This window comes from Trachypithecus francoisi, unplaced genomic scaffold (genome assembly GCF_009764315.1).
Source record: "Trachypithecus francoisi isolate TF-2019V2 unplaced genomic scaffold, Tfra_2.0 Lachesis_group1, whole genome shotgun sequence".
Classification (NCBI taxonomy): Eukaryota; Metazoa; Chordata; class Mammalia; order Primates; family Cercopithecidae; genus Trachypithecus; species Trachypithecus francoisi.
The window spans coordinates 158,898,264-158,923,686 of NW_022681454.1; the positions used below are offsets into that span (position 1 = coordinate 158,898,264).

At 39.4% G+C, this 25,423-nt stretch overlaps 2 protein-coding genes and 1 non-coding gene across 8 annotated transcripts in view; 1 reads left to right on the forward strand and 2 right to left on the reverse strand.

Moving 5' to 3' along the window:
* The window catches only part of KLHL2 (kelch like family member 2), a 118,681-nt gene that overhangs the window by 63,660 nt on the left and 29,598 nt on the right, over window positions 1-25,423 (forward strand). For all 4 annotated transcript variants that reach the window (XM_033215608.1, XM_033215610.1, XM_033215609.1 and 1 more), the window contains one exon: window positions 25,147-25,256. In XM_033215608.1, the coding sequence (XP_033071499.1) occupies window positions 25,147-25,256 (110 nt within the window). The remainder of the gene's footprint in view (window positions 1-25,146; window positions 25,257-25,423) is intronic.
* On the reverse strand, window positions 7,354-10,355 carry LOC117086092 (glycerol kinase 3-like). Of its 3 annotated transcripts, none has more exons than XM_033215614.1 (2): window positions 8,425-10,355; window positions 7,354-8,334 (listed from the first exon to the last, which is right to left on the reverse strand). In XM_033215614.1, the coding sequence occupies exons 1-2, from the start codon at window positions 10,085-10,087 to the stop codon at window positions 8,324-8,326; spliced, it is 1,674 nt and encodes a 557-aa protein (XP_033071505.1). In that variant the 5' UTR covers window positions 10,088-10,355; the 3' UTR covers window positions 7,354-8,323. The 3 variants fall into 3 exon arrangements, with proteins under 3 accessions (XP_033071505.1, XP_033071504.1, XP_033071503.1); XM_033215613.1 differs by having other exon boundaries at window positions 8,422-10,355; XM_033215612.1 differs by having other exon boundaries at window positions 7,354-10,355.
* LOC117086563 lies at window positions 23,934-24,119 on the reverse strand. The gene has a single exon (XR_004438454.1). It is a non-coding gene; the product is annotated as a U2 spliceosomal RNA (small nuclear RNA).

A 25,423-nucleotide genomic window follows, 5' to 3' on the forward strand; every position in this document is an offset into this window, starting at 1 on the left:
AGTTCTCCTGGATAATATCCTGAAGAGTGTTTTCTAACTTGGTTCCATTCTCCCCATCACTTTCCGGTACACCAATCAAACGTATATTTGGTCTTTTCACATAGTCCCATATTTCTTGGAGGCTTTGTTCATTTCTTTTCACTCTTTTTTCTCTAATCTTGTCTTCTCATTTTATTTCATTAATTTGATCTTCAATCACTGATATCCTTTCTTCCACTTGATTGAATCGGCTGTTGAAGCTTGTGCATGCATCACGAAGTTCTCTTGCTGTGGTTTTCAGCTCCATCAGGTCATTTAAGGTCTTCTCTATACTGTTTATTCTAGTTGGCCATTCGTCTAACCATTTTTCAAGGTTTTTAGCTTTCTTGTGATGGGTTAGAACATGCTCCTTTAGCTCAGAGAAGTTTGTTATTACCGACCTTCTGAAGCCTACTTCTGTCAATTCGGCAAACTTATTCTCTGTCCAGTTTTGTTCCCTTGCTGGTGAGGAGCTGCAGTCCTTTAAAGGAGAAGAGACGCTCTGGTTTTTGGAATTTTCAGCTTTTCCTCTCTGGTTTCTCCCCATCTTTGTGGTTTTAACTACCTTTTGTCTTTGATGTTGGTGACCTGCAGAGAGGGTTTTGGTGTGGATGTCCTTTTTGTTGATGTTGATGCCATTCCTTCCTGTTTGTCAGTTTTCCCTCTAACAGTCAGGACCCTCAGCTGCAGGTCTGTTTGAGTTTGCTGGAGGTCCACTTCAGACCCTGTTTGCCTGGGTATCACCAGCAGAGGCTGCAGAATAGCAGATATTGCTGCCTGATCCTTCCTCTGGAAGCTTTGTGCCAGAGGGGCAGCCCCTTGTTTGAGGTGTCTGTCAGCCCCTACTGGGAGGTATCTCCCAGTCAGGCTACATAGGGGTCAGGGACCCGCTCGAGGAGGCAGTCTGTCCATTCTCGGAGCTCAAACGCCATGCTGAGAGAGCCACTGCTCTCTTCAGAGATGTCAAACAGGAACGTTTTAAGTCTGCAGAAACTGTCTGCTGCCATTTGTTCCCTCCAGTTTATGTTTCTGTATGCTTTGTTGAAGATGGGTTGTTTGTAAATGTTTACTTTATTTCTGGGTTCTCTATTCTTTTTTTTTTTTTTTTTTTTTTTGAGACGGAGTCTGCTCTGTTGCCCAGGCTGGAGTGCAGTGGCCGGATCTCAGCTCACTGCAAGCTCCGCCTCCCGGGTTTACCCCATTCTCCTGCCTCAGCCTCCCGAGTAACTGGGATTACAGGTGCCCGCCACCTCACCCGGCTAGTTTTTTTTGTATTTTTTAGTAGAGACGGGGTTTCACCGTGTTAGCCAGGATGGTCTCGACCTCCTGACCTCGTGAACCGCCCGTCTCGGCCTCCCAAAGTGCTGGGATTACAGGCTTGAGCCACTGCGCCCGGCCCTGGGTTCTCTATTCTGTTCCATTGATCTGTATATCTACTTTATGCCAGTACCATGCGGTTTTGGTTATGATACCCTTACATTAATATAATTTGAAGTCAGGTAATGTGATACCTCTAGATTTGTTCTTTTTGCTTAGGATTATATTGGCTATTGGGGCCTTTTAAAAAAAATTCCGTGTGCATTTTAGGATTTTTTTTTCTAATTCCATGAAGAGTGATGGTGTTTTGATGTGAATTGCATTGGCTCTGTAGATTTCTTTGGACAGTATGGTCATTTTCATGATATTGATTCTTCTAATCTGTGAACATGGGATGTATTTCATTTGTTTGTGTCATCTATGATTTCTTTAAGCAGTGCTTTGTAGTTCTCTTTGTAGAGTTCTTCACCTCCTTGGTTAAATATATTCCTAAGTATTTTATTTTATTTTGTAGCTATTGTAAAAGGGATTGAGTTCTTGATTTGATTCTCAGCTTGGTCATGTTGGTGTGTAGCAGTGCTACTGATTTATGTACATTGATTTTGTAACCTGAGGCTTTACTGAATTCATTTGTCAAAGCTAGGTGCCTTTTGGAGGAGTCTTTAGGGCTTTCTAGGTATAAGATCATATCATCAGCAAACAGAGATAGTTTGACTTTCTCTTTTCCAATTTGGATGCCCTTTCTTTCTTTCTTTTGCCTGATTGCTCTGTCTAGGACTTAATGGAAGTTGCTAATTTGTTTTTAAACCATATTTCTGGAAGATAAATCTGGTAGAAGTTACAATCCACCAACTGCCTGCAAGACTCTGCTTTGCATCTATGAGACTCAATTTAATAGGCTCTAGAAACTGTAACTTCCCCCAGCCTTCAAATGCAAGAGCCCTTTGTCTAAACTCTGCTTCAGTGTGCTTACTCTGATGAGTAAAGAAGCTTTTGGTACATAGATCTGGGTAAGGGAGAATGCATGTGCATATATATGTGTGTGTTTCTGCCTGCACAGAGCATTGGAGAGTAGTAGTCCTAGAATCCCTATTTCATTTACCAAATAAATAATGGGTCAAAGTGGTTAGTTGAAAAAACAAAAACACAGTGCTTCACTAAAGTACAGTAGGTCCAATAAATTTAGACTTTATTGATTTCTATTGGGTGGCCCGATGGCCTAACTGCCCTTTAGAAAATTATTTCAGTGAAAAAATGTGATCTGAGTTCTAGGAAGCCGATTTACAGATGAGCTTTTAGAACACAACCCTTCTGTAAGTTGGGGAATGCCTGTAGTGTTTAACAATATTCATGCAGCCCTTTTGAATAGGATGAAGCATTTCATGAAAAACCAAAGACAAATATGAATTTATTGGTGTATTCCAATGCAACCAATTCTGTTCAACTAAATAGAAAATATTACTTCTAAATTCAGATTCCATTAACTGCTAGACTTAATGCACCTGTTATAGGTGACGTCTATTAGGAAAACCAAGAAAACTTTCATATTTTTAGATATTTTTTGCTACATGAAACAATCACTGTGTAACATTTTATCTTTCCTGGGCTGCCAGTTGTCTTTGTAGTGCTTGATAAATGTTACTGACTGCTAATGAGGAAAGGAGGGTCAGTGCCTGGGGAGAGAATGAATAAAGTAGAATTAATGCACAGGATATCCAAACATAATTCATATGATATACTAGAACTCTTAATTTTGCCTATATTAGAAGCAACTCATTCACTGTGTTTTTAGGAGATCATTAGATTTTTAAAAATCTTTCTCTTATTTAAAATCTTAAATTTATTCTAGTATACTACAAAATATAAACAATTTTCCACCAAAATTAGAACACCTGTTTCTTAGTTTGTAGAGTCCTCCTTTGTAATTTTTCATGAAAAATTATTCACTTTCAGTAAAATTATAAAGAAGCATTGATTCTTCATTTTTAATGCACTGTATTTTGCATCTGAATCTAGCTTTAAAGGATGTACTGCTTTTATACCATGCTTCTGAATCTTGTAGTTGCTTGAGTTTCTTAGGTTTTAGGTAACATTTTAAAACATCTTTCATTATGAAAAATTGCAAGCATGTACAAGAATAGAATAGTACTCATCATCCAGCTTCAACAGTTGTCAACTCAGGGATAATTTTGTTTTAATTATAACCCTCATTACTTCCCTTCCCTTTTTTTATATGCAAACATTTTACTGAAGTCTAATGTACATGTAGAAAAGTGCACAAATCGTGTCTATAGCTTGAGGAATTTTTTACATCCTCTTGTATTATCTTGAAGCAATCATCATGCTTTAACTATATATTTCATCCTTGTATTTTAAACAAATGCCATTACAAAGACCATGCTTGTATAATGAAGCTATTTCCATATCTTTGGGTATTGATAACTAGTTGCAACAAACTTTCCAAAATAATCCAGAATAATACTATAAAACAGTTTGATATGATTTGGTTGTGTCCTTCCCCACCCCGCCCCCAATCTCATCTTGAATTCCCATGTGTGGTGGGAAGGACCCAGTGGGAAGTAGTTGAATCATGGGGGTAGGTCTTTCCTTTGCTGTTCTTGTGATAGTACGTCTCACAAAATCTGATGGGTTTTAAAAATGGGAGTTTCCCTGTATAAGCTCTCTCTCTTTGCCTGCTGCCATCCCGATAAGACATGACTTGCTCCTCCTTGCCTTCCGCCATCATTGTAAGGCCTCCCGAGCTACGTGGAAGTGTAAGTCCATTAAACCTCTTTCTTTTGTAAATTGCCTAGTCTTGCATATGTCTTTATCAGCAGTGTGAAAACAGACGAATACACAGTTGTTCTTCATAGTGAAACTACCTGATTGTTGTTGACATTTTAAGCAAATAGGAGGTGGGGAGATAAGGAGTCCATGCAATAAGATGTCTATAGCTCCTTTTCTACCATAAACAGGTAATTGTTTAGGTGATTTGTCTTTAAAGCACTCTATTTGTCCAGAAAATTTACCCAAACCTTCAAATTACTTTCAAGTCAAATCACATAGCATGTGAAGAACTCCAAGAGGGTGACGGGACACAGTGACAGTAAAGTTAATATTTTTCTTTTTCTTTTTCTTTTCTCTATCATAGGCAGTAGGACTTGTGACAGGCTTTTCTAGGTAGGAAAGAAAAGAAGGAAGGGAAGAAATAAATAGCAATAGATGACTCAATACGTACATACATATATGTATGTAAAGCAGAAGGGAGGAGAAAGAAGCTGAGGGAGAAAAGGATGGGTAAGGAGAGAAAGCCTGCAGGACTTCAGGGTATTGTGTGGTCCATGGTGTGACTGCACATAAGAAGAGCACTGTCTATCCTTTGAAAACTCACTAGAGATTCTGGACATAAGAACTGCTTCATTTCTTTCTCTTGCCCATTGGACACAAGCTTTCTAGAATTCATTATAATTAAATTAAATTGTACAGATATAATGAAAAAATTACAGTGTTCCATGGAGATCTCTTCCATGCACTCATGCTTATTTTTAATAACATCAGTATCTTTAGGGAAAGTAAAAATGTGAGCAACCAAATGGGTAGGTTATAGAGTGAGAGTAGGGGAGGACGTGGAATCCGTGCTCCTCACCCTCAGATGCTCTTGTGGCTTCAGCAGTGTGGTGCTGGCAGTGACAGCCTGTCACACTGACCACGCTGCTTCTCCAAGGCATGGAGTGACAGCTCAGTGTCACCAGACCACCCAGGTTAAATGGCCTGTGGGCTGAGGCATGGTGTTCTGGACTATGGTCAGCCTTTGTTATACTCCTGAAAGATTTATTTTATTTTATTTTAGCTGAAAAAGCTGTATGAAATTATTTTTTGCATCATGTCTAAAAATGAAATTTTTCTCAGTTAACCCCAAATGTACTGACTTATTCAGAGAGTGCTGGTTTGTGGACTCTTCTCATGTTTTTTGGGTGGTATCTATATTTTAACCATTTCTGAAATCATTAGCACCTTTATTTTTAGCATTTTTGGCAGGCCGAAAATATACAGGAGATAAAAATTGAACTCATCAGTTTAAATGCATTTTAATAGTTCTAGCAAAAGACTCTTTGGAAATTGGATTTTAATTGTAACTTGAAATATGAATTTTATTCAGTGTTTCTTATTGATAGCCAAGCACATTTAAGGGGAAAAAAAATTGTTTCAGATTTTTAGTCATTCCTATACCTCACCACTTCCCATACTGAAAATTTGAGAAACTACTTAATACTAGTTCACACTGATCTTTGGGGAAGTTTGTGGTATCATTTTCCTTTTTAAAATAGAGATGGGCTCTTGCTGTGTTGCCTGGGCTGTTCTTGAACTCCTGGCCTTAAGCAATCCTCCTGCCTTGGCCTCCCAGAGTCGGGATTACAGGTGTGAGCTACCACACCCAGCTTGACTGTCATTTTCAAGCTAGAGCTGTAGCTGAAATTCTGGGCTTGGTAAGCACTCAGCATTCCTCAATAACAGGACTGCCTATGGAGAATTCCTTCAGAGCCGGGCATGGTGGCCCACACCTGCAATCCCAGCACTTTGGGAGGCTGAGATGGTCAGATTGCTTGAGGCCCAGAGTTCGAGACCAGCCTGGCCAACATGGTGAAACCTGGTCTATACTAAAAATACAAAAAAAAAAAAAAAAAAAAGGAGCCAGGCATGGTGGCATGTGCCTGTAGACCCAGCTATTCAGGAGGCTGAGGCACAAGAATCACTTTAACTCAAGAGGCAGAGGTTGCAGTGAGCTGAGGTCGCACCAGTGCACTCTAGCCTGGGCGACAGAGAGACTCTATCAACAACAACAACAACAACAAAGAAGTCCTCCAGTTACTGATGTGCTTTCATTTTATTTTCCATTCTTTGGCTCTTAACCCTGTTATTAGTTTATATATCCCAGGCCCCGGCAGTAGTAACTACTTTATCCAGACTTGTTCAGGCACCCCTCACTATCCTGCTTCTGTCCTTTCCACTAGGCCTATAAAATGATCACACTTTTTTATATGCACAACTGTTTTCATGTGTGTCCCTTCTGTCTTTGTTGTAAATGAAACTTTGTGTTTCCCCCAAACCTGTATGTCATGGGCAGACTTCTTGAAGGGATTTCTACCCACAGCTCACTGGGAACCTAGGTGAAAGGGTACCACTTCCAGACCATTGCTCTCTCACTGCCATCAGCCTCACTTTTTTTTTTCTTCACTGTTTACTACAAAACAAAGTAATTTTAAGATATTTTTAAAAATTGGCGTTGAGAAGCTAGATTAGATAACTTATGTGACATTAAATATTTTGAGAAATTCTTGGTTTCGTTGGAAGGCATTTGTAATGATAAACCTTTCTTCAATTATAATGAGATACTACTGAGTAGAGATAATTCTGTCATCCCAGATAGCAATTTCTTGTTAACAATTGATAACATTTGAACTGAAAGAGATTCTTGGCTTTATTTCTATATTTTTTTCTACTTAGGTATTTAACTCCTTTGACATCCTCTTATCCCCTCAATAGGATCCAAAATATGTCTAAAATTAATTCAAAAGAAAAATAACTATTTGAATTATTGCTTGTGTTTGAAAACAATATTTACTGTAGTATTCCACAGTTTCTTCTTCTTCTTCTTTTTTTTTTTTTTGAGACAGGGTCTCGCTCTGTCACCCAGGCTGGAGTGCTATGGCCGGATCTCAGCTCACTGCAAGCTCCGCCTCCCGAGTTCATGCCATTCTCCTGCCTCAGCCTCCCGCGTAGCTGGGACTACAGGCGCCGCCACCTCGTTCGGCTAGTTTTTTTTTTTTGTAGTTTTTAGTAGAGACGGGGTTTCACTGTGTTAGCCAGGATGGTCTCGATCTCCTGACCTTGTGATCCGCCCGTCTCGGCCTCCCAAAGTGCTGGGATTACAGGCTTGAGCCACCGCGCCCGGCCCTCTTCTTTTTTTAAGTTAAGACAATTAAATAAAAATGTAAGGGATAAGAAATATAGTTGAAGTCACAATAAAGTATATTTTCTTTTATGGATATAAAACAAATTTTAAATGTTGGCTCTTTAAGAAAAAAATTCTCTTGGTAAATATTATGCATAACTGTTGCCCAAAAATGTATACAGCTGTTTTCCAACATATTTATGTATATAGTGGTTCACTTAAGACCAGCCCTGTTAGAACCTTCTGAATATAATGTGCTCTTAATTTATAAATGGGCTACCCTCAGTGTATAAAATATATAGGCATGTATGTTATACATACAAAGTAAAAAAATATATAAAGGAAAGATGGAAGAAAAAAGGAAGTATCCTTTCCTTTAAGATCCAGACAGAAAGTCATTATAATTAGTGGGACCATGGAAAATATCTGAAGGATTTCAGTTTTGGCAAATAATTTTCAGAAAAATATCCAAGCTGTGAGAACACTAAATGTCTATTTTAATAATTTAGTAGAGGTTTCTATTCAAACATTCAGTGAAGGTGTTGCCATCTTCTACTATGAAAAAGAAGACTATGAAAAGAAGACTTTTGGGGTGTCTGTTAAAAGCAAAGAGCTGCTCATTTTTAACAGGTTACTAATAACCTTTTAATCAAGTATATGTCATGCAGAGACTCAAATCCTGATCCAACAGTGTTTGAGTCTGTTTGATGGAAGATTCCAATGGTGAGGATCCGAATTCATCCTACATCTGAGAGGAGCAGGATGTTATGGCAGTGGAGGGGGTCAGCCCCAAAGGTAGCTGGCCCAACCTTAACTGTGGATGTTAAGCAACAACAACAACAGAAACACCAAATGTTTCTTTTTGCTGCATTTTCTTTATTTTAAGGCACAGGTCTACTTGGAGGGTCATGCAGCAAGTAGCTAATAAATAAAATCAAAGTCTATGAATAGTGTCATCACATTAAGAGACAGAATTGCTGGGTTCTTTCATTATTTGAAAAGCTCGCATCTTGAGAATCCATGAGTTGGTAGGTTTTACGGAATACCTGAGATGTACCTTGCTCCAATTAACATTACCATGCTACTCACTATAAAGAAGCCCAAGGGCAGACTAGAGAAGATACTAGGGTCACCACTTTCTGGAGATTGATTTGTAACCCAACCCATTGACTTCATCACAGCTTTCTTCCATGTAGAATAACGAATTTCACTTTCCTCAGCATTAATCTGAGGTTCAAACCGCTCCATCGTGACGGCGGACAAATCCTCGGGTTCAAGACTCCATACGTTGACTCCTTCTGCAGCCCCTGCCGCCATGGCAGCACCCAGTGCAGTGGTTTCGGGCATCAAGGGCTTCACTACTGGAATACACAGAATGTCTGCTTGTAGCTGCATAAGAATTTTGTTGCCGGTCATTCCTCCATCTACCTGCAAATGACTGAGTGGAATTCCACAGTCTCGATTCATGGCATCCAAAATCTCTCGAGTTTGGAAACAAACAGCTTCTAATGCAGCAAAAGCAATATGGCATTTATTGGTGAACTGAGTGAGTCCACAGATTATCCCTCTTGCGCTGGGCTCCCAATAAGGTGCATATAACCCCGAAAATGCTGGGACGAAGTAGCAGCCATAAGAAGTACCTACTTCTTTAGCAAGTTTTTCAATTTCTTCTGAGGTCTTTATAATTCCAAGATTGTCTCTTAGCCAGCGAACAACAGCACCAGCTATAGCTACAGAACCTTCCAAAGCATAATATACTGGTTTGTCTCTGCCAAGTTTGTAAGCCACTGTGGTGAGAAGGCCATGATCAGAAAATACACACTTATGGCCTGTATTACATAGTAAGAAACATCCTGTTCCATACGTATTTTTGGCTTGTCCAATCTGGAAGCACATTTGTCCCACCAATGCAGCAGACTGGTCCCCTAAACACCCAGATATTGGCACACCTTCCAAGGCCCCAGCTTTCATTAGGCCATAGATCTCAGAAGAACTCCGGACATTTGGAAGAATTTCCATTGGAATTCCAAAAAAATCGCAGAGTTGTTTATCCCATTCCAAAGAATGAATGTTGAAAAGCATAGTCCTACTTGCATTTGTTACATCTGTACAGTGGACACCTCCACTGACGCCTCCCGTCAAGCTCCAAATAAGCCATGAATCAATAGTCCCAAAAAGAGCTCGTTTGTCTTCAACGGCCTTTTGAACTTTTCTCACATTGTCAAGGAGCCAATGAAGTTTCACTGCACTGAAGTAAGTGCTAAGTGGAAGGCCTGTCTTGGACTTGACAAAGTTATTATTTCCTGGAATTCTTTTACTAAGACTCTCGACGGTAGACTGGGTTCTTAGATCAAGCCACACCACAGCATTGTAGAGAGGCTCTCCGGTTATCTTGTCCCAAACTACAGTGGTTTCCCTCTGGTTGCTGACACCGATAGCTTTTATGTTGGAAATATCAATATTGAGCTGTCCAAGTTTCTCACATGTTTTCTCTATACACTCATAGACAGAATGTAGAATTTCCTTAGGGTCCTGTTCCACCCATCCTTCTCTTGGGAACTCTTGTTTTATTTCCACTTGATGATGACTAAGTAGTTCAGCTGTTTTTGAATTGAAAACCAAAAAGCGCGTCGAACTGGTGCCCTGGTCCACAGCCCCCACCAGTGGCCCCCAAACTGCCCTCTTGGAGGCTGCCATGAGACCAGCTTCATGTCGGCCGGCGATTGCGGCCGGTTTCCTGGGTGACGGCGGCGCGAGGGGGAGGGGCGGGTGACGAGTCCAAAGAGCGAGGCCGCGCATGTCCGGTGAACCAGCCTCACTTTGCTGGCTGGCTGGCGGGCTACTGAGTTCTCTGTGCAGCTCATTTTCTCTCTTGGCTTCCGGGCATACTTCTGTCTTTAACACTGAGATTTTCTTTCCCTGTGTATTTTGTTTCTTCTGCCATCAACGCCCTTCAGAATCTATATTGTTGGCTCACGTGAGACTCTTTCATAGCTCCTTGTAACCCTCATCTTCCCCCCACAGACCCATTCATCACCTTAGACTACAGTTCCAGGGTCTGTTGGATCTTTCTGGTATTTAGAACTCTGGGGTTTCCACCTTGGTTTCGACTACATGTGTGCCTTCTCACTCTCTTGTATTTCTTCATAAATCTGTGCTCTTTGGTCCTTGTTCTTCCAGCCAACTGTTGACCGTTCAGCCCAGACCCAGTAGTCAATCATTTCAAAGCTATCCTCTTTATGTGCCTGGCATTGCCCACACTGTTGTGGGTGATAGATAACAGGCTCAATACAGTTTAACCCTTGCTTATAATCTAACTTTGTAGTCCAGTAACAATAAACTCACATCCTAATTAAGTATATTTGGAATATACGTTATTCTCTGTAAAACCAGTTTTTATAACAATTTCTTCTATAGAAAATTTACTTTAATCATTTGCCCACCTTTCTATAATTTAGGCTAGGAATCACTGCTTGAAATAAACATCGGTTAGAATAAGCTCATGATTTGAATACTGCCCTCTTGAAAGAAATTTGTGTTGAGTGAGTGGTTTTAATAATAGTATTACTAGCCTTAGCCATGGGATATGCATGCCAAAGAATAGATGCTGATTATTCAAGGGTCTATTGCAATGTTAATTTACTGATACAGAAGATTCTTCCTTTGGAGAACTGTGAAAGCACTTGATACCCAGCACTTTTTAGCTGAAGTCATGCCAACTCAAATGACGCTTCTTGAAAGAGTTAATTATTTGTATACTCATGCATTCATTATGGTCCTCTTTATTCCTTAGTAAACGACTTACAGTCTTTGCTGTGCCTTGTTGGCAGGTTTTTTTTCTGGCTTACATGAGTTAACTGTTTTCAGGTTTCATTAAAACTGCCTTGTGTTAATAGAACTGCTGGAGACATATATGATTTTTTTCTCCTAAAGATTAATAGTGTTGAAAGTCAAAGAATCACAGAGTATTAATGTTATAGGAAATCTTAGCAGTTATCTAGTCCCACACTTTCATTTTATTAATTAGGAAAATGAAGACCAGAGAGATGTCTGTTTTCCCAAAAACACTTTGTCTGTTAGGGATGAGCTGCTTGTGGATCTAAGATGCTATTGTTATTCATACTTTTGCCCTCACTTCTCAAATGAGACTCTGCATTGAGTATAGAGGAATTATGGAGACCCATCATGGCATTTTAATTTTGTTCAAAAAAGTGCTTGGCATTTAGAAATCAAATACAAAGGGTGCTTTGTACCTTATTACAGGATATAAAACAGAACAAGTAAGACTTGGGACTTATATTGTTGATTTTGTTACACTTATTTGGGTGAGGGTCCTAACCTGATTGATGCTCTCTCTTTTTTTTTTTTTTTTTTTTTTGAGACGAAATCTCGCTCCATCACCCAGGCTGGAGTGCAGTGGCAAGATCTCGGCTCACTGCGAGCGCCACCTCCTGGGCTCTTGCCATTCTCCTGCCTCAGCCTCCCCAGTAGCTGGGACTACAGGTGCTCACCATCATGGCCTGGTTAATTTTTTGTATTTTTAGTAAAGATAGGTTTTCACCGTGTTAGCCAGGATGGTCTTGATCTCCTGACCACGTTATCCACCCACCTTGGCCTCCCAAAGTGCTGGGATTACAGGCATGAGCCACCGCGCCCGGCCCTGATGCTCTCTCTTGACCTGGTATGGCAAATTCTAGGAACTGTCTTTCATTTCATGATTAGCTTATTTTATTTCCTGGAGGGAAACAGAAAAATTCAGTTGCTCTAGAGAGTAATGAACATATATGTTCATTATAGGAGGAATGAAATGTATATTCCATATACACATATGGAAGGATGCATATATATACACATTATATGTGTGTAGTTTGTGTTTAACGTATATAGCATATTGATAGCATAGTCTTTACTACTGGGAATTGTACCCTATTGCAGTTACGGTATTTGTTCAGAGAGAGAAACCGATGATTAAACGTCAGTATAACTATGTTGGGCTTTATTCAGTGGCCAGTGGTGAACTACTGAAGGTACATTACTAATGTCACAAGCTATGATCCATAACAAGATGTCCAGTGAATATGTGGGTGAAAGGTTTGGAAGCAATCATTGAGGTTGGTAATAGGGTTAGAACTAGGGTAATGAACATAGAGAGGAGGTGAATGAAGCAAGATCATAGATATGGGAACTAACTCTGAGTATAAGTGGAGGAAACAGATTACACTCTGAGATGACCTGCCTTTTAGCATTACAGTTTAGATAAATTCTTTGTAGGTACATTTTAGTGTATGCATATTTATAGCCAGTGTGCAGTAGCTGCTGATTTTTACTGTACCTTACTGAGATACAGTAGGCTGAAAAAGAATTCATTCTCTGAAAAGGAAGAATTTTTCACTTTGGCTGTGTTGTGTTAGGCTTTTATTAACCAAACGAATGCAAAGATGTTAGGCTTTTAGTTGATGGTGTATTCAATGGGAACCAATTATGTAATCGTATCCAGAAAGGTGTAAGGTGATTATCCTATTCTGTTCCGTCCAGATCAGACCATAGCTATGAAATTGAGTTTATTTTTAGGTTCAGTGTTTTGAGAGAGACTGATGCACTAGAGCCCTGAATTTATAGCAAGGGTGATGATGAAGACCCCAAATCATGTTGTGCAAGGAGTGTTTGAAGGACATAGGATTGTATAGACCATTGAAGGATAATTTGGGAAAATACAATGCTCTAAGATTTTGAGGAATTTAATCTTGTTCTGTTTATTGTGGTGGCAGAATTATCAGTGTTACAATATAAGAGTGAAAAAGATTTTAGAGCAATGTACAGAAAAGCTTCTAATAGTAAGTGTTCATATTAGTCCATTTCCGTGCTGCTGATAAAGACATACCCAAGACTGGGCTTATTTACAAAAGAAAGAGGTTTATTGGACTTAACAGTTCCACATGGCTGGGGAGACCTCACAATCATGGTGAAAGGCAAAGAGGAGCAAGTCGTATCTTACGTGGATGGCAGCAGGCAAAGAGAGCTTGTACAAGGAAGCTCCCATTTTTAAAACCATCAGATCTCATGATACCCAATTCACTATCACGAGAAGAGCATGGGAAATACCCATCCCCAAAATTCAGTCATCTTCCACTGGGTCCCTCCCACAACACATGGGAATTATGGGAGCTGCAAGATGTGATTTGGTGGAGACACAGAACCAAACTATAGCACTCCACCTCTGGCCCCTCCCAAATCTCATGTCTTCACATTTCAAAACCAATTATGCCTTCCCAACAGTCCCCCAAAGTCTTAACTCATTTCAGCATTAACTCAGAGGTCCATAGTCCAAAGTCTCATCCCAGACAAGTCAAGTGCCTTTCACCTATGAGCCTGTAAAATCAAAGGCAAGTTAGTTACTTCTTAATACAATGGGGATACAAGCATTGGGTAAATACAGCCATTCCAAATGGGAGAAATTGGCCAAAACAAAGGGGCTGCAGGCCCCATGCAAGTCTAAAATCCAGTGGGGCAGTCACATCTTAAAGCCCCAAAATGATCTCCTTTGACTCCATGTCTCACATCCAGGTGACACTGATGCAAGAGGTAGGTTCCCACAGTCTTGGGCAGCTCCTACCTCCCAGCTGCCTTCAGGGACTGGTGTTGAGTGTCTGCGGCTTTTCCAGGCACATAGTGCAGGCTGTCAGTGAATCTCCCATTCTGGGTTCTGGAGGATGGTGGTGCTCTTCTCACAGCTCCACTAGGCAGTGCCCCAGTAGGGACTCTGTGCGGGGGCTCTGACCCCACATTTCCCTTCTGCACTGCCCTAGCAGAGGTTCTCCATGAGGACCCTGCCGCTGCAGCAAACTTCTGCCTGGGCAAACAGGCATTTTCATACATCTGAAATCGAGGTGGAGGTTACCAAACCTCAATTCTTGACTTCTGTGTACTCACAGGCTCAACACCACATAGAAGCTGCCAAGGCTTGAGGCTTGCATCCTTGGAAGCCACGGCCTGAACTCTATGTTGGCCCCTTTCAGCCATGGCTGGAGTGGCTGGGACACAGGGCACCAAGTCCTTAGGCTGCACACAGCACAGGGACCCTGGGCCTGGCGCATGAAACCACTTTTTCCTTCTAGGCCTCTGGGCCTGTGATGGAAGGGGCTGCTGCAAAGCCTTCTGACATGCCCTGGAGACATTTTCCCCATTGTCTTGGTGATTAACAGTTGGCTCCTTGTAACTTATGCAAACTTCTGCAGCTGTCTTGACTTTTGCCTCAGAAAATGGGATTTTCTTTTCTGTCATATTGTCAGGCTGCAAATTTTCCAAACTTTTATGCTCTGTTTCCCTTTTGAAACTGAATGCCTTTAACAGCACCCAAGTCACCTCTTGAATGCTTTGCTGCTTAGAAATTTCTTCCACCAGATACCCTCAATCATCTCTCTTAAGTTCAAAGTTCCACAGTTCTCTAGGGCAGAGACAAAATGCCTCCAGTCTTTTTGCTAAAACATAACAAGAGTCACCTTTGCTCCATTTCTCAACAAGTTTCTCATCTCCATATGACACCACCTCAGCCTGGATTTCATTGTCCATATCATTATCAGCATTTTTGTCAAAGCCATTCAACAAATCTGTAGGGAATTCTAAACTTTCTCACATTTTTCTGTCATCTTCTTCTGAGCTCTCCAGACTGTTCCAACCTCTGCCTGTTACCCAGTTCCAAAGTCTTCCACATTTCTGGGTATCTTTTCTGCAGCACTCCACTCTGCTGGTACCAATTTACTGTATTAGTTCACTTTCACACTGCTGATGAAGACATATCTGAGACTGGGCAATTTACAAAAGAAAGAGGTTTGTTGGACTTAACAGTTCCACATGGCTGGGTAGGCCTCACAATCATGGTGGAAGGTAAGGAGAAGCAAGTCACATCTTACATGGATGGCAGCAGGCAAACAGAGCTTGTGCAAGGAAAGTCCCATTTTTAAAACCATCAGATCTTGTGAAACCCATTCACTGTCATGAGAACAGCACAAGAAAGACCTGCCCCCGCAATTCAGTCATCTCCCACCGGGTCCCTCCCACAACACATGGGAATTATGGGAGTTACAAGATGAGATTTGGATGGGGACACAGAGCCAAACTTTATAAGTGTTCAAAGATGATATGACTATCTTGCCATCTGTTGATGTGTGTAAACTATAGCTAGATAACCATTTATTGTGAAACTTTTTGAGGTTACACATACATATTATAGAAGCTGTGTCAGGTGACCTTTCAGATCCCTTATACCATTAAATCTTACCATTTTTATGGCATTACTGAGAAAGAATTAACAGGGTTTATGAAACAATTCACATTAGAGGTTAAAAAAAGATTGGGATGACGAGGGAAAGGGTAGTTATTTAATGAATTTCATATTTGCAAGATGAAAATGTTAGATCTTTTTCATAATAGTGTGAATATACTACTTTTTTTGAGATGGAGTTTCATTCTTGTTCCCTAGGCTAGAGTGCAGTAGTACAATCTTGGCTTACTACAACCTCCGCCTCCTGGGTTCAAGCAATTCTCCTATCTCAGCCTCCCAAGTAGCTGGGATTACAGGCTCACGCCACCATCCCTGGCTAATTTGTGTATTTGTAGTAGAGACGGGGTTTCAACATGTTGGCCAGGCTGGTATCGAACTCTTGACCTCAGGTGTTCCACTTGCCTCGGCCTCCCAAAGTGCTGGGATTACAGGCCTGAGCTGCTGTGCTTGGCCCATGGCCCAGTGTGGATATACTTAACACTGTTAAACTTTACACTTAAAAATGGTTAAGGTGGTAAATTTTATTGTTTTTATCAGATAATAAAAGAGAGGGAGAGAGGTGAGAATGACTGTGACTAAGACTTCATTCAGCCTTAGAATCAGAGTGAAGCCATTAGGACACAAAGGGAACATGGGAGGTCCAACAGGTGTCTGGAGAAGGGCACTGAGGCGGTTTGAAACGTAGGTATATCCTCGTCTTGTTTGCTTGAGGGAGAGCCAGCAGTGAAGTGCAGTATCAATTTAAAGGTTCTCAGATTGGGCAAGATGTTTAACAGTAGCCAAAGACAGCTTGGCCAGAGGAAGCACTTGATTTATGTTGAGAGGAATATCAACAGACATAGAGAATCTTTGTCAAGTATCAGGCCAAAGAGTGAAGCACAGCATCAGTGGAAAAATGCACAATGATGAAAAATCAGACTATAGAGCTCAAAACAGGCCAAGGTAAGTGGCCCAAGGTAGTAATTAATGTGAGGGTTTTAGAGGACTGCTTGTATGTGGTACTGGTTTCATGGTGTGAGGGTGGCTCTGTCTTGTTTAAAAGAGCCATGACGATTAGATCATCTTCATATGGAGACTAACAGACAGCTAGAAATTCAAACATTGGAGTTTGGGGGAGAGGTTGGATCTGGGAGCAACAATATTAGGGTAATAAAGATAACTGTGGACAGTAATGTACATGAGATAGTTAAGACAGAACAAGTGGAGAATCAAAAGTAGGCTCAAGGCAGGCAGGACCATAGTAATACCTAGTTTTAGGGGAGGTAAAGGAGGCAGATTGACTGGTCAGAAAGGTATAAAAATACATAGAATCCTAACCAGTAGAGAAGGCCATTAAGGTTAAAATCAGCAGAGGTCGAGAAGGACTAATATCAAGAAAAAGACTTCCAAAGAACTATTTCAAGGTAAAATTGAGCCAGAGGCTATGCCATAACATAAAGATGTGAGTGTGCATCAGCACGCAGAGGCTTCAGTATTCAGATCTGCTCTTGAGAAGTCTCGTATGGAGGCTGACAAGGTAGGACAGCGGCCAAACGTAGGGATGTTAACCCAGTGATCTTTGTTTTTTAGCAGAGCAGGTATTTGTCCACTGAAGTCAAGACAGTGACGTGCATTTACTGTCTATAGCAACACTTCCTTTCTCACTGGGAAAGGAAAGTAGTTGGATCTAGTTGCTTGTTTTGTTTTTGTATTTGTTTTTTAATTTTCATCACCAGTGTTTTTAAATGGTTATAAACTTTTAAAAATATTTGTGGTAAAGAACATGTAACCTGAAATTTACCAACTTAGCCATTTTAAGTGTTCCATTCAGTAGTGTTATGTGTAAGTATTTGCTTTGTTGTGAAACAGATCTCTAGAACGTCTTCATTTTACCAAACTGAAACTCTGTACCTTTTAAACAACTTATCTTTTCCACTTTCCACTAGTCCCTGGCAAGTATTATTACACTTCCTGTTTCTATAAATTTGATTCCTTTAGATACCTCATACAAGTGGAATCATACGATATTTTTTTATTTTTGTGACTGGCTCACCACACTTAGCATAGTGTTCTCGAGCTTCATCCATGTTGCATTGTGACAGGATTTCCTTCCTTCTTAAGGAATTTTATGTATATATAGTGTGTGTATATGCCAGTTTCACTTATTCATTCATTAATCAGTGGATACCTGCTTCTGCCTCTTGCTATTGTGAGTCATGCTCCTGTGAACATGGGTGTACATATATGTCTTCAAGACCTTGCTTTTCATTCTTTTGGATATATACAGCAAAGTGGGATTGCTGGATCATATGGTAGTATGATCCAACTTTTAATTTTTTAATTTTTTGAGTAAACTCCATGCTTTTTTTTTTGAGTAACCTCCATGCTTTTTAAAATAATAGTTGGATTATTTTATAATCTTACCAACAGTGCACAAGGTTTCTAATATCATCACATCTTTGCCAACAACTGTTATTTTCTGGTTTGTTTATTTGTTTGTTTTGTAGTAGCCACCCTAATGGGTGTGGGATAATATCTCATTGTGGTTTTGAGTTGTATTTTCTTTGATGATTAGTGATACTGAACATCTGTCATCTATTCATATGCTTATTGGCAATTTGTATATCATCTTTGGAAAAACTTTTATTCCAGTCCTTTGCTCATTTTTAAATTGGGTTATTTGATTTTTGTTGTTGAGTTGTAGGAGATATTTTTATATTCTGGATATTAACTCTTTGTCAGATACATGACTTGCAAATATTTCCTTCTCTTCTTTAGGTTGCCTTTTTACTTTATTGTGTCCTTTGATTCACTGAACTTTTAACTTTGATGTAGTCCCATTCATCTTTGTTGCCTGAGCTTTTGGTGTCATTTCCAAGAAATCATTGACAAATCCAGTGTCACGAAACTTTCCCCCTGTGTTTACTTCTAGGAATTTTATAGTTTTGAGTCTTACATTTAGACCCTTAGTCCATTTTGAATTAATTTTTGTGTATGGTGTATATGATCCACCTTCATTCTTTTCCATGTGGATGTCTAGTTTTCCCAGCACAATTTGTTGAAGAGATTGTTCTTTTCCCATTGAGTAGTCTTGGCACTCTTGTCAAAGATCATTTTACCATATACATGAGGATTTAAAAGTGTTTGAGGCCGGGCGCGGTGGCTCAAGCCTGTAATCCCAGCACTTTGGGAGGCCGAGACGGGCGGATCACGAGGTCCGGAGATCGAGACCATCCTGGCGAACACGGTGAAACCTCGTCTCTACCAAAAAAAAAAAAAAATACAAAAAACTAGCCGGGCGAGGTGGTGGGCGCCTGTAGTCCCACCTACTCGGGAGGCTGAGGCAGGAAAATGGCATAAACCCGGGAGGCAGAGCTTGCAGTGAGCTGAGATCCGGCCACTGCACTCCAGCCTGGGTGACAGAGCGAGACTCCGTCTCAAAAAAAAAAAAAAAAAAAAAAAAAGTGTTTGAAAGGTATACCTTGAAAGAGTCATCCTTTTACCCTTTTTCCTCATTTCTCTTCCCTCTAAAGATAATCACTATTATTAGTTTCTCAGTTTTGTTTTGTTTTCTTGCATGGAGAGAATAAGTAATCCTTTCACATGGTTCATAGAACAAACAATCTAGCCACTGAAAAAATGTATTCCCACATCTGTCCTGCTTCCTTTCTAAGCTGACAGTATTTCCTAAAGCTTTTTTCATATTATGAGCTTCCTTGTTCATTTTTACAGATGCAGGATAGTCCACTGTATGGATATACTATGTTTTAAACTAGTGTCTACCTAATGAACTCTCTTTTGTAATTGTTAAAAACAGTGCTACAGTGAATAACTCAGAGTATGTCATTTCATGAGTGGTCAAGTATATTGTAGGATGAGATTTCAAAATTGCTCTCTGTAGAGATTGTGCTGATTTATACTCCCACCAGCAGTGTGAAATAGCATACTGTTTCATAATAGGGTTGTTGCTTTTTTTTCTTTTAACTTTGATCTTTGTGGTTTTGTGGCTTGAGGCCAGGGAAGGAATGTTCAAGTTATATCATTTTTATTAGTGCTAGTGGTAGTATAAGAGCATTTACAGTCATGAACTAAGCACCAGAGAGACTGATAGTGATTTATTTGCATCAAGAACATATAAAATAACAGGTGAGCTGCACTAGCCTTCTTGCCTTTCTTCCTATATAATTTTCCATGCATATCTTTGAGTGACTTTGCCAGTCATCTAGTGCTTCCTGTGTGAAGTGTTGGGTCCTTAGGAAGTGTGTTACAAGCAACAATCTCATTAAATCGCCTATCAGTTAATGCTGTAGAACACTTGAAGAAATATACAGTTAATATAAATAGAAGAAAGGTAGGCCCTAAAGTAAACTAATTTACTCCAGATGTTGCCAAATAGTGCCCTCTATATTTTAGTAATGTTCCGTGTATATTAACCACATCCTTTCCAAAGAAAGCTCAGTATAAGAATGTAAACATTAGATACCAATACTTAAAAATTTTTCTAAGGAGGAGGGATTGTTCCAATAGAAAATAAAAGTATTTGAGAATTGGAAGTATTTAAAAACATGTATATGTTCACAATGAAAGTTACTTTTAATTTGACTATTTCTTCACTTTTCCTTTAGGATAATTTTTTTTTTTTTTTTTTTTTTTTGCAAGTGGTGAAGGGTTGGTGTTTGTTTGAGTGATAGCTATGTTATGGTTTTGTCAATAAAATTGTAATAGTTGACTATTTTCCTTACCCTCTTAACCTTCTTTGATACACTAGGAAAGAATACACAATGAATTTAGATCCCAGACTTGGTTTTGGATAGAGTTTACTAATGCCCTTCTACATTTATGTAATTGCTGACTTTTAAAAAATCACCACCAAGTTGACTTTTTAGCAAGTCCATTTTTTTCTGATCAGTGAAGCAGAGACTAAGACAACACGTAGTCACAGTATGGAAGAGTTATGTTCTCTCAGTTATGTTTGTTACCACTGGAGAGTTCTTTTCCCTCATGAAAAGCATAAGGAGGCCAGCAATCTCTTGCTTCGATTCAGATTTAAAATATGCAGAAGCAGCTTAACCCAAAATCACTGTAGACATACATTTTGAAGGTGAAAATATTTTTATAACAGATAGAAAGAGGTTTATGTTAGCTTCTCTTTTGTTCAGTGGCTGCTATGTTTTCTGTTTGAATTTCCAAGTTGGTATACATAAATGTTTCTAAATTTATATACTGTTTGCCAGCTTTTCATTAAAATGAATTTATTTCTCATTATTTTAGAACTCTTTTGTTTTTTGTTTTTTGTTTTTTTTTGACACAGGGTCTCACTCTGTCGCTCAGGCAGGGGTATAGTGGCACGATCGTGGCTCACTGCAGCCTTGACCTCCTGGGCACAGGTGATCCTCCCACCTTAGTCTCCCAAGTAGCTGAGACTACAGACATGCACCACCATGCCCAGCTAATTTTTTGTAGAGATAATGTTTTATTATGTTGTCCAGACTGGTCTTGAATCCCTGGACTCAAGTGACCCACCCTCCTCAGCCTCCCAAGATTCTGGGGTTACAGGCGTGAGCCACTGCACCTGGCCTACTTTGGAACTCTTAATATAAAGAACCTTGTTTTTTGTTTGTTTGTTTGTTTAAATATGTTCAGTCTTTAAAAAACAAACTCAACTATTGAAAAAGTTTTCCCTTTTTTCTTAGCGTATAAAGAAAACTTTCTTAGCATATAATATTTTTTATATAAACTTCTGGTAAAGCCAGGAATTAGCGGGATTATATTTTAGATATAGAAGGTACTATTGCAATTAGTCATGATGGCTTTTTAAAATCTGTAATCTGGCTGGGTGCGATGGCTTATACCAGTAATCCCAGCATTTTGGGAGGCTGAGCCTGGAGGTTCACCTGAGTCAGGAGTTCGAGACCAGCCTAGCCAAGATGGTGAATGAAACCCTGTCTCTACTAAAAATACAAAAATTAGCTGGGTGAGGTGGCATGCACCTGTAATCCCAGCTACTCAGAAGGCTGATTCAGGAGAATTGCTTGAACCCAGGGGGTGGAGTTTGTTTGATTTTGGAAGAAACTGCCAAACTGATTTCCTACCAGCAGTGAATGAAAGTTCCTGTCATTCCACGTCCTTGTCAGCATTGGTGTTGTCAATGTTTTGGATTTTAGCTATTCTAATAGATATGTCAATGGTATCTCATTGATGTTTTAGTATGTAGTTCTCTAATGACATGTAATATTGAGCATCTTTCCATATGCTTATTTGCCATCTATGTATGTCTTCTTTGGTGAAGTGTCCATTTAGGTCTTTTTGCCCATTGTTTAGTTGAGTTGTTTATTTTCTTATTGTTGAGCTTTAAGTGCTCTTTTTATATTTTAGGTAACAGTCCTTTATCAGTTATGTGTTTTGCAAAGATTTTTCCCCAGTCTGTGACTTGTCTTTTAATTTCTTAAGAGCATCCTTTGCAGAGCAGAAGTTGTTAATTTTAATGAAGTCTAACTTAACCATTTTTTTTCCATGGGTAATACTTTTGATGTTGTATGTAAAAAGTCATTGCCATACCCAAGGTTCGTTCAGTTTTCTCCTATGTTATCTTCTAAAAGCTAAGTTTTGTGTTTTACATTTAAGTCGCTGATCCATTTTGAGTTAATTTTTGTGAGAGGTGGAGTCTGTGTCTAGATTTACTGTCTTGCATGTTCAGTTGTTGCAACATCATTTGTTGAAAAGACTGTTCTTTCTCTATTGAATTGCCTTTGCTTCTTTGTCACAGATCAGTTGACTGTGTTTTTGTGGGATCTGTTTCTGGGCTCTCTATTCTGTTGCTTCGATCTATAGTCATCCCTCGGTATCTACATCCATGGGGTATTGGTTCTAGGACCCCCAACAGATACCAAAATCCATGGGTTCTCCAGTCCCTTATATAAAATGGGGTAGTATTTGCATACAACCTATGCACATCCTCCCATATACTTTATTTTTAATTTTTTTTTTTTTTAAAGAGACAAGTCATTACCCAGTTGCCTAAGCTGGAGAGCAGCAGTGTGATCCTAGCTCACTGCAGCCTCAAACTCCTCCTGCGTCAGCCTCCCAAGTAGCTGGGACTACAGATGTGCACTACTGTGCCTGGCTAATTTTTAAATTTTTTGTAGAGACAGGGTCTTGAACTCTTGGTTTCAAACAATTCTCCTGGCTCAGCCTCTCAATATGCTGGGATTACAGGTGTGAACCACTGTACTCGGCTTCCCATGTACTTTAAATAATCCCTAGATTATTTATAATACCTAATATAGTGTATGTGCTATGTAAATAGTTGTTTTCTATTGTATTGTTATTTTTTTCCTCAATATTTTTGATTTGAGATTGGTTGAACCACTGGTTGGTTGAATCTGCAGATGTAGAACTTGTGCATATGGAAATCCAACTGTATTTGTCATTTTCATCTTCAATTTCATATTTATTTCAGTGCAGTACCTCGCTTGGTCAAGTCTGAGTTTCAAACAATTGTGTGTCAAAAAATTTTTGAGTTTCAAAAAAGTTTGTAAATACAAACATTTTAGAGCTGCTTATTATTTTTACAGTTATCTTGGGGTGAACTTTTTTTTTTTTTTTTGGAGACAGACTCTTACTCTGTTGCCCAGGCTTGGGTGCAGTGGCGTGATCTCAGCTTACTGCAACCTCCCCCTCCCAGGTTCAAGCAATCCTCCCTCCTCAGCCTGCCAAGTAGCTGGGAGTACAGGTGTGTGCCACCATGCCGGGCTACTTTTTGTATTTTTCGTAGAGACAGGGTTTCACCATGTTGTCCAGGCTGGTCTTGGACTCCGGACCTCAGGTGATCTGCCCACCTTGGCCTCCCAAAGTGCTGAGATTACAGGTGTGAGCCACCATGCCCTGCCAACCTTTTGTAAATTGAATAGTTTTTCATGAGATTTATGAAAATGCAGATTTTATTTTTCAAATATCATTGAAGGGGAAGCCAACTGTTCCTTTTTATGGGACGTTGAAATACATATTTGAAATGAATCTTTTATTTCACCTTATAAAACAGTTTTATAAACCCTATTTATAAGGATTTTATAAGGTGAAATAAATATGGTTCATTGTGATGACCTAGAAATTAACCTAGTTTTTCTAGCAAAATTTTACTTTAGAATTTAGAATATTAACAAGAGTTAAATTATTGAATCCTTACTGTCTACAGACACAGTTCTAGGTGCTTTATAAACCACTAGTTTATTTAATCCTCACAGCAATCTTATTATTATTTTTATTATCCTCATTTTACAGATGAGGAAACCAAGGCTTAGGGAAATTACATACCTGCCCAAGGTTGTACAAGCTAGCATGTGGCAGAGCTGGGATTCAACCCTGGTATGTCTGACTCCGCAGCCCATACCACCACATTTCCTTGTGAGGTGGATTCGCAAGAAAGGTTATTTTATAAAAGATTCGTTCTTTGTAAGTTTTTCACTCATTACACTTACAGTCTTTTCCCCCCTTGGATGGAGAACGTATTGGATGTTAAACTGATAAGAACAGATACTACACTTGATCCTAGCCAAAAGGCCAAGAAGCGATCTTTTTTCCCCTTGGGAAGAGTGGCCATATTTGTGAAATCAAGGGAAAATTTTTTTTTAAGTATTTAAGAATTACTAATTTTACAAGTTTCTGGAAATGGGTTGAAGCATAAAATCCTGGAAATTGATCCTGAAGTAAACTGTTAATTTAGAATTCAGAGCTATCTATATCATAAACCAATTCTGTCTCTTTTTTTTTTTGGAGACGGAGTCTTGCTCTGTCGCCCAGGCTAGATGCAGTGGCGCAATCTTGGCTCACTGCAAGCATTGCCTTCTAGATTCAAGCCATTCTCCTGCCTCAGCCTCCCAAGTAACTGGGACTACAGGGGCCCACCACCATGCCTGGCTAATTTTTTTTTTATTTTTAGTAGAGACGGGGTTTCACTGTGTTACCAGGATGGTCTCAATCTCCTGACCTCATGATCTGCCCACCTTTACCTCCCAAAGTGCTGGGATTACAGGCATGAGCCGCCACACCCGGCCCCGTTCTGTCTCTTTTTAAAAAAATGTTGGTCATAGATTCAGATTGACCAGCATTTGAGATTTCTTTAGTTTCCAAATAAAGCAAGGCTTTTTTCCTTACTCTGTAAGGAAGAACCCTCTAATGTTTCACATGATGTGACATGTAGGATATGACAATATAACATCATGTTCTTTATCTGATTTATATAATCAAAAGGTTTTCCAAATTTAAGTACTGATAGTGTCATACCATATAAGGAATATATTTTTTAAGCCTAAAATACCACCATGTAAAACAAGAGTGATTCAACTAAGTGCCTGTATATTAAGGCAACTTCCCTACTTGGACTGCTCCTGTGCTGTTGTATAAACAAATCACTGAAGGTACATCCCCAAGTATCTATAAGTTTCTTTGGGTTTGTCTTGTTAGTTCTTTCCTGGAGGCGTGCAACTGGTTTTCTCATTCTTAAGTTAGATTAAATTAAGAAAAACCTTTTTTAAGCATTTTGAAACTATGAGAATGGAATGTTGATATTAATGGATTTTTCTTTTTAATTCCCAAACAGAGCAACATTTTGCAGATGTTGTACTTAGTGAAGAATTTCTCAATCTTGGCATTGAACAAGTGTGCAGCTTAATCTCAAGTGACAAACTTACCATTTCTTCAGAAGAAAAGGTAAGGATATTTTTCTTTTCCCAGTGTGCAATGATGTTTCCCTTTTTTTATTTTTATTTTTTTATTTCACATTTTTGTGTAGCTTTGTGATCCTGTGTGTGTAGTGACAGCCAGTGATGTTTCATCTGGAAGTTAAGAAACTCAGCTAGTTACTTCAGGAAAAGATT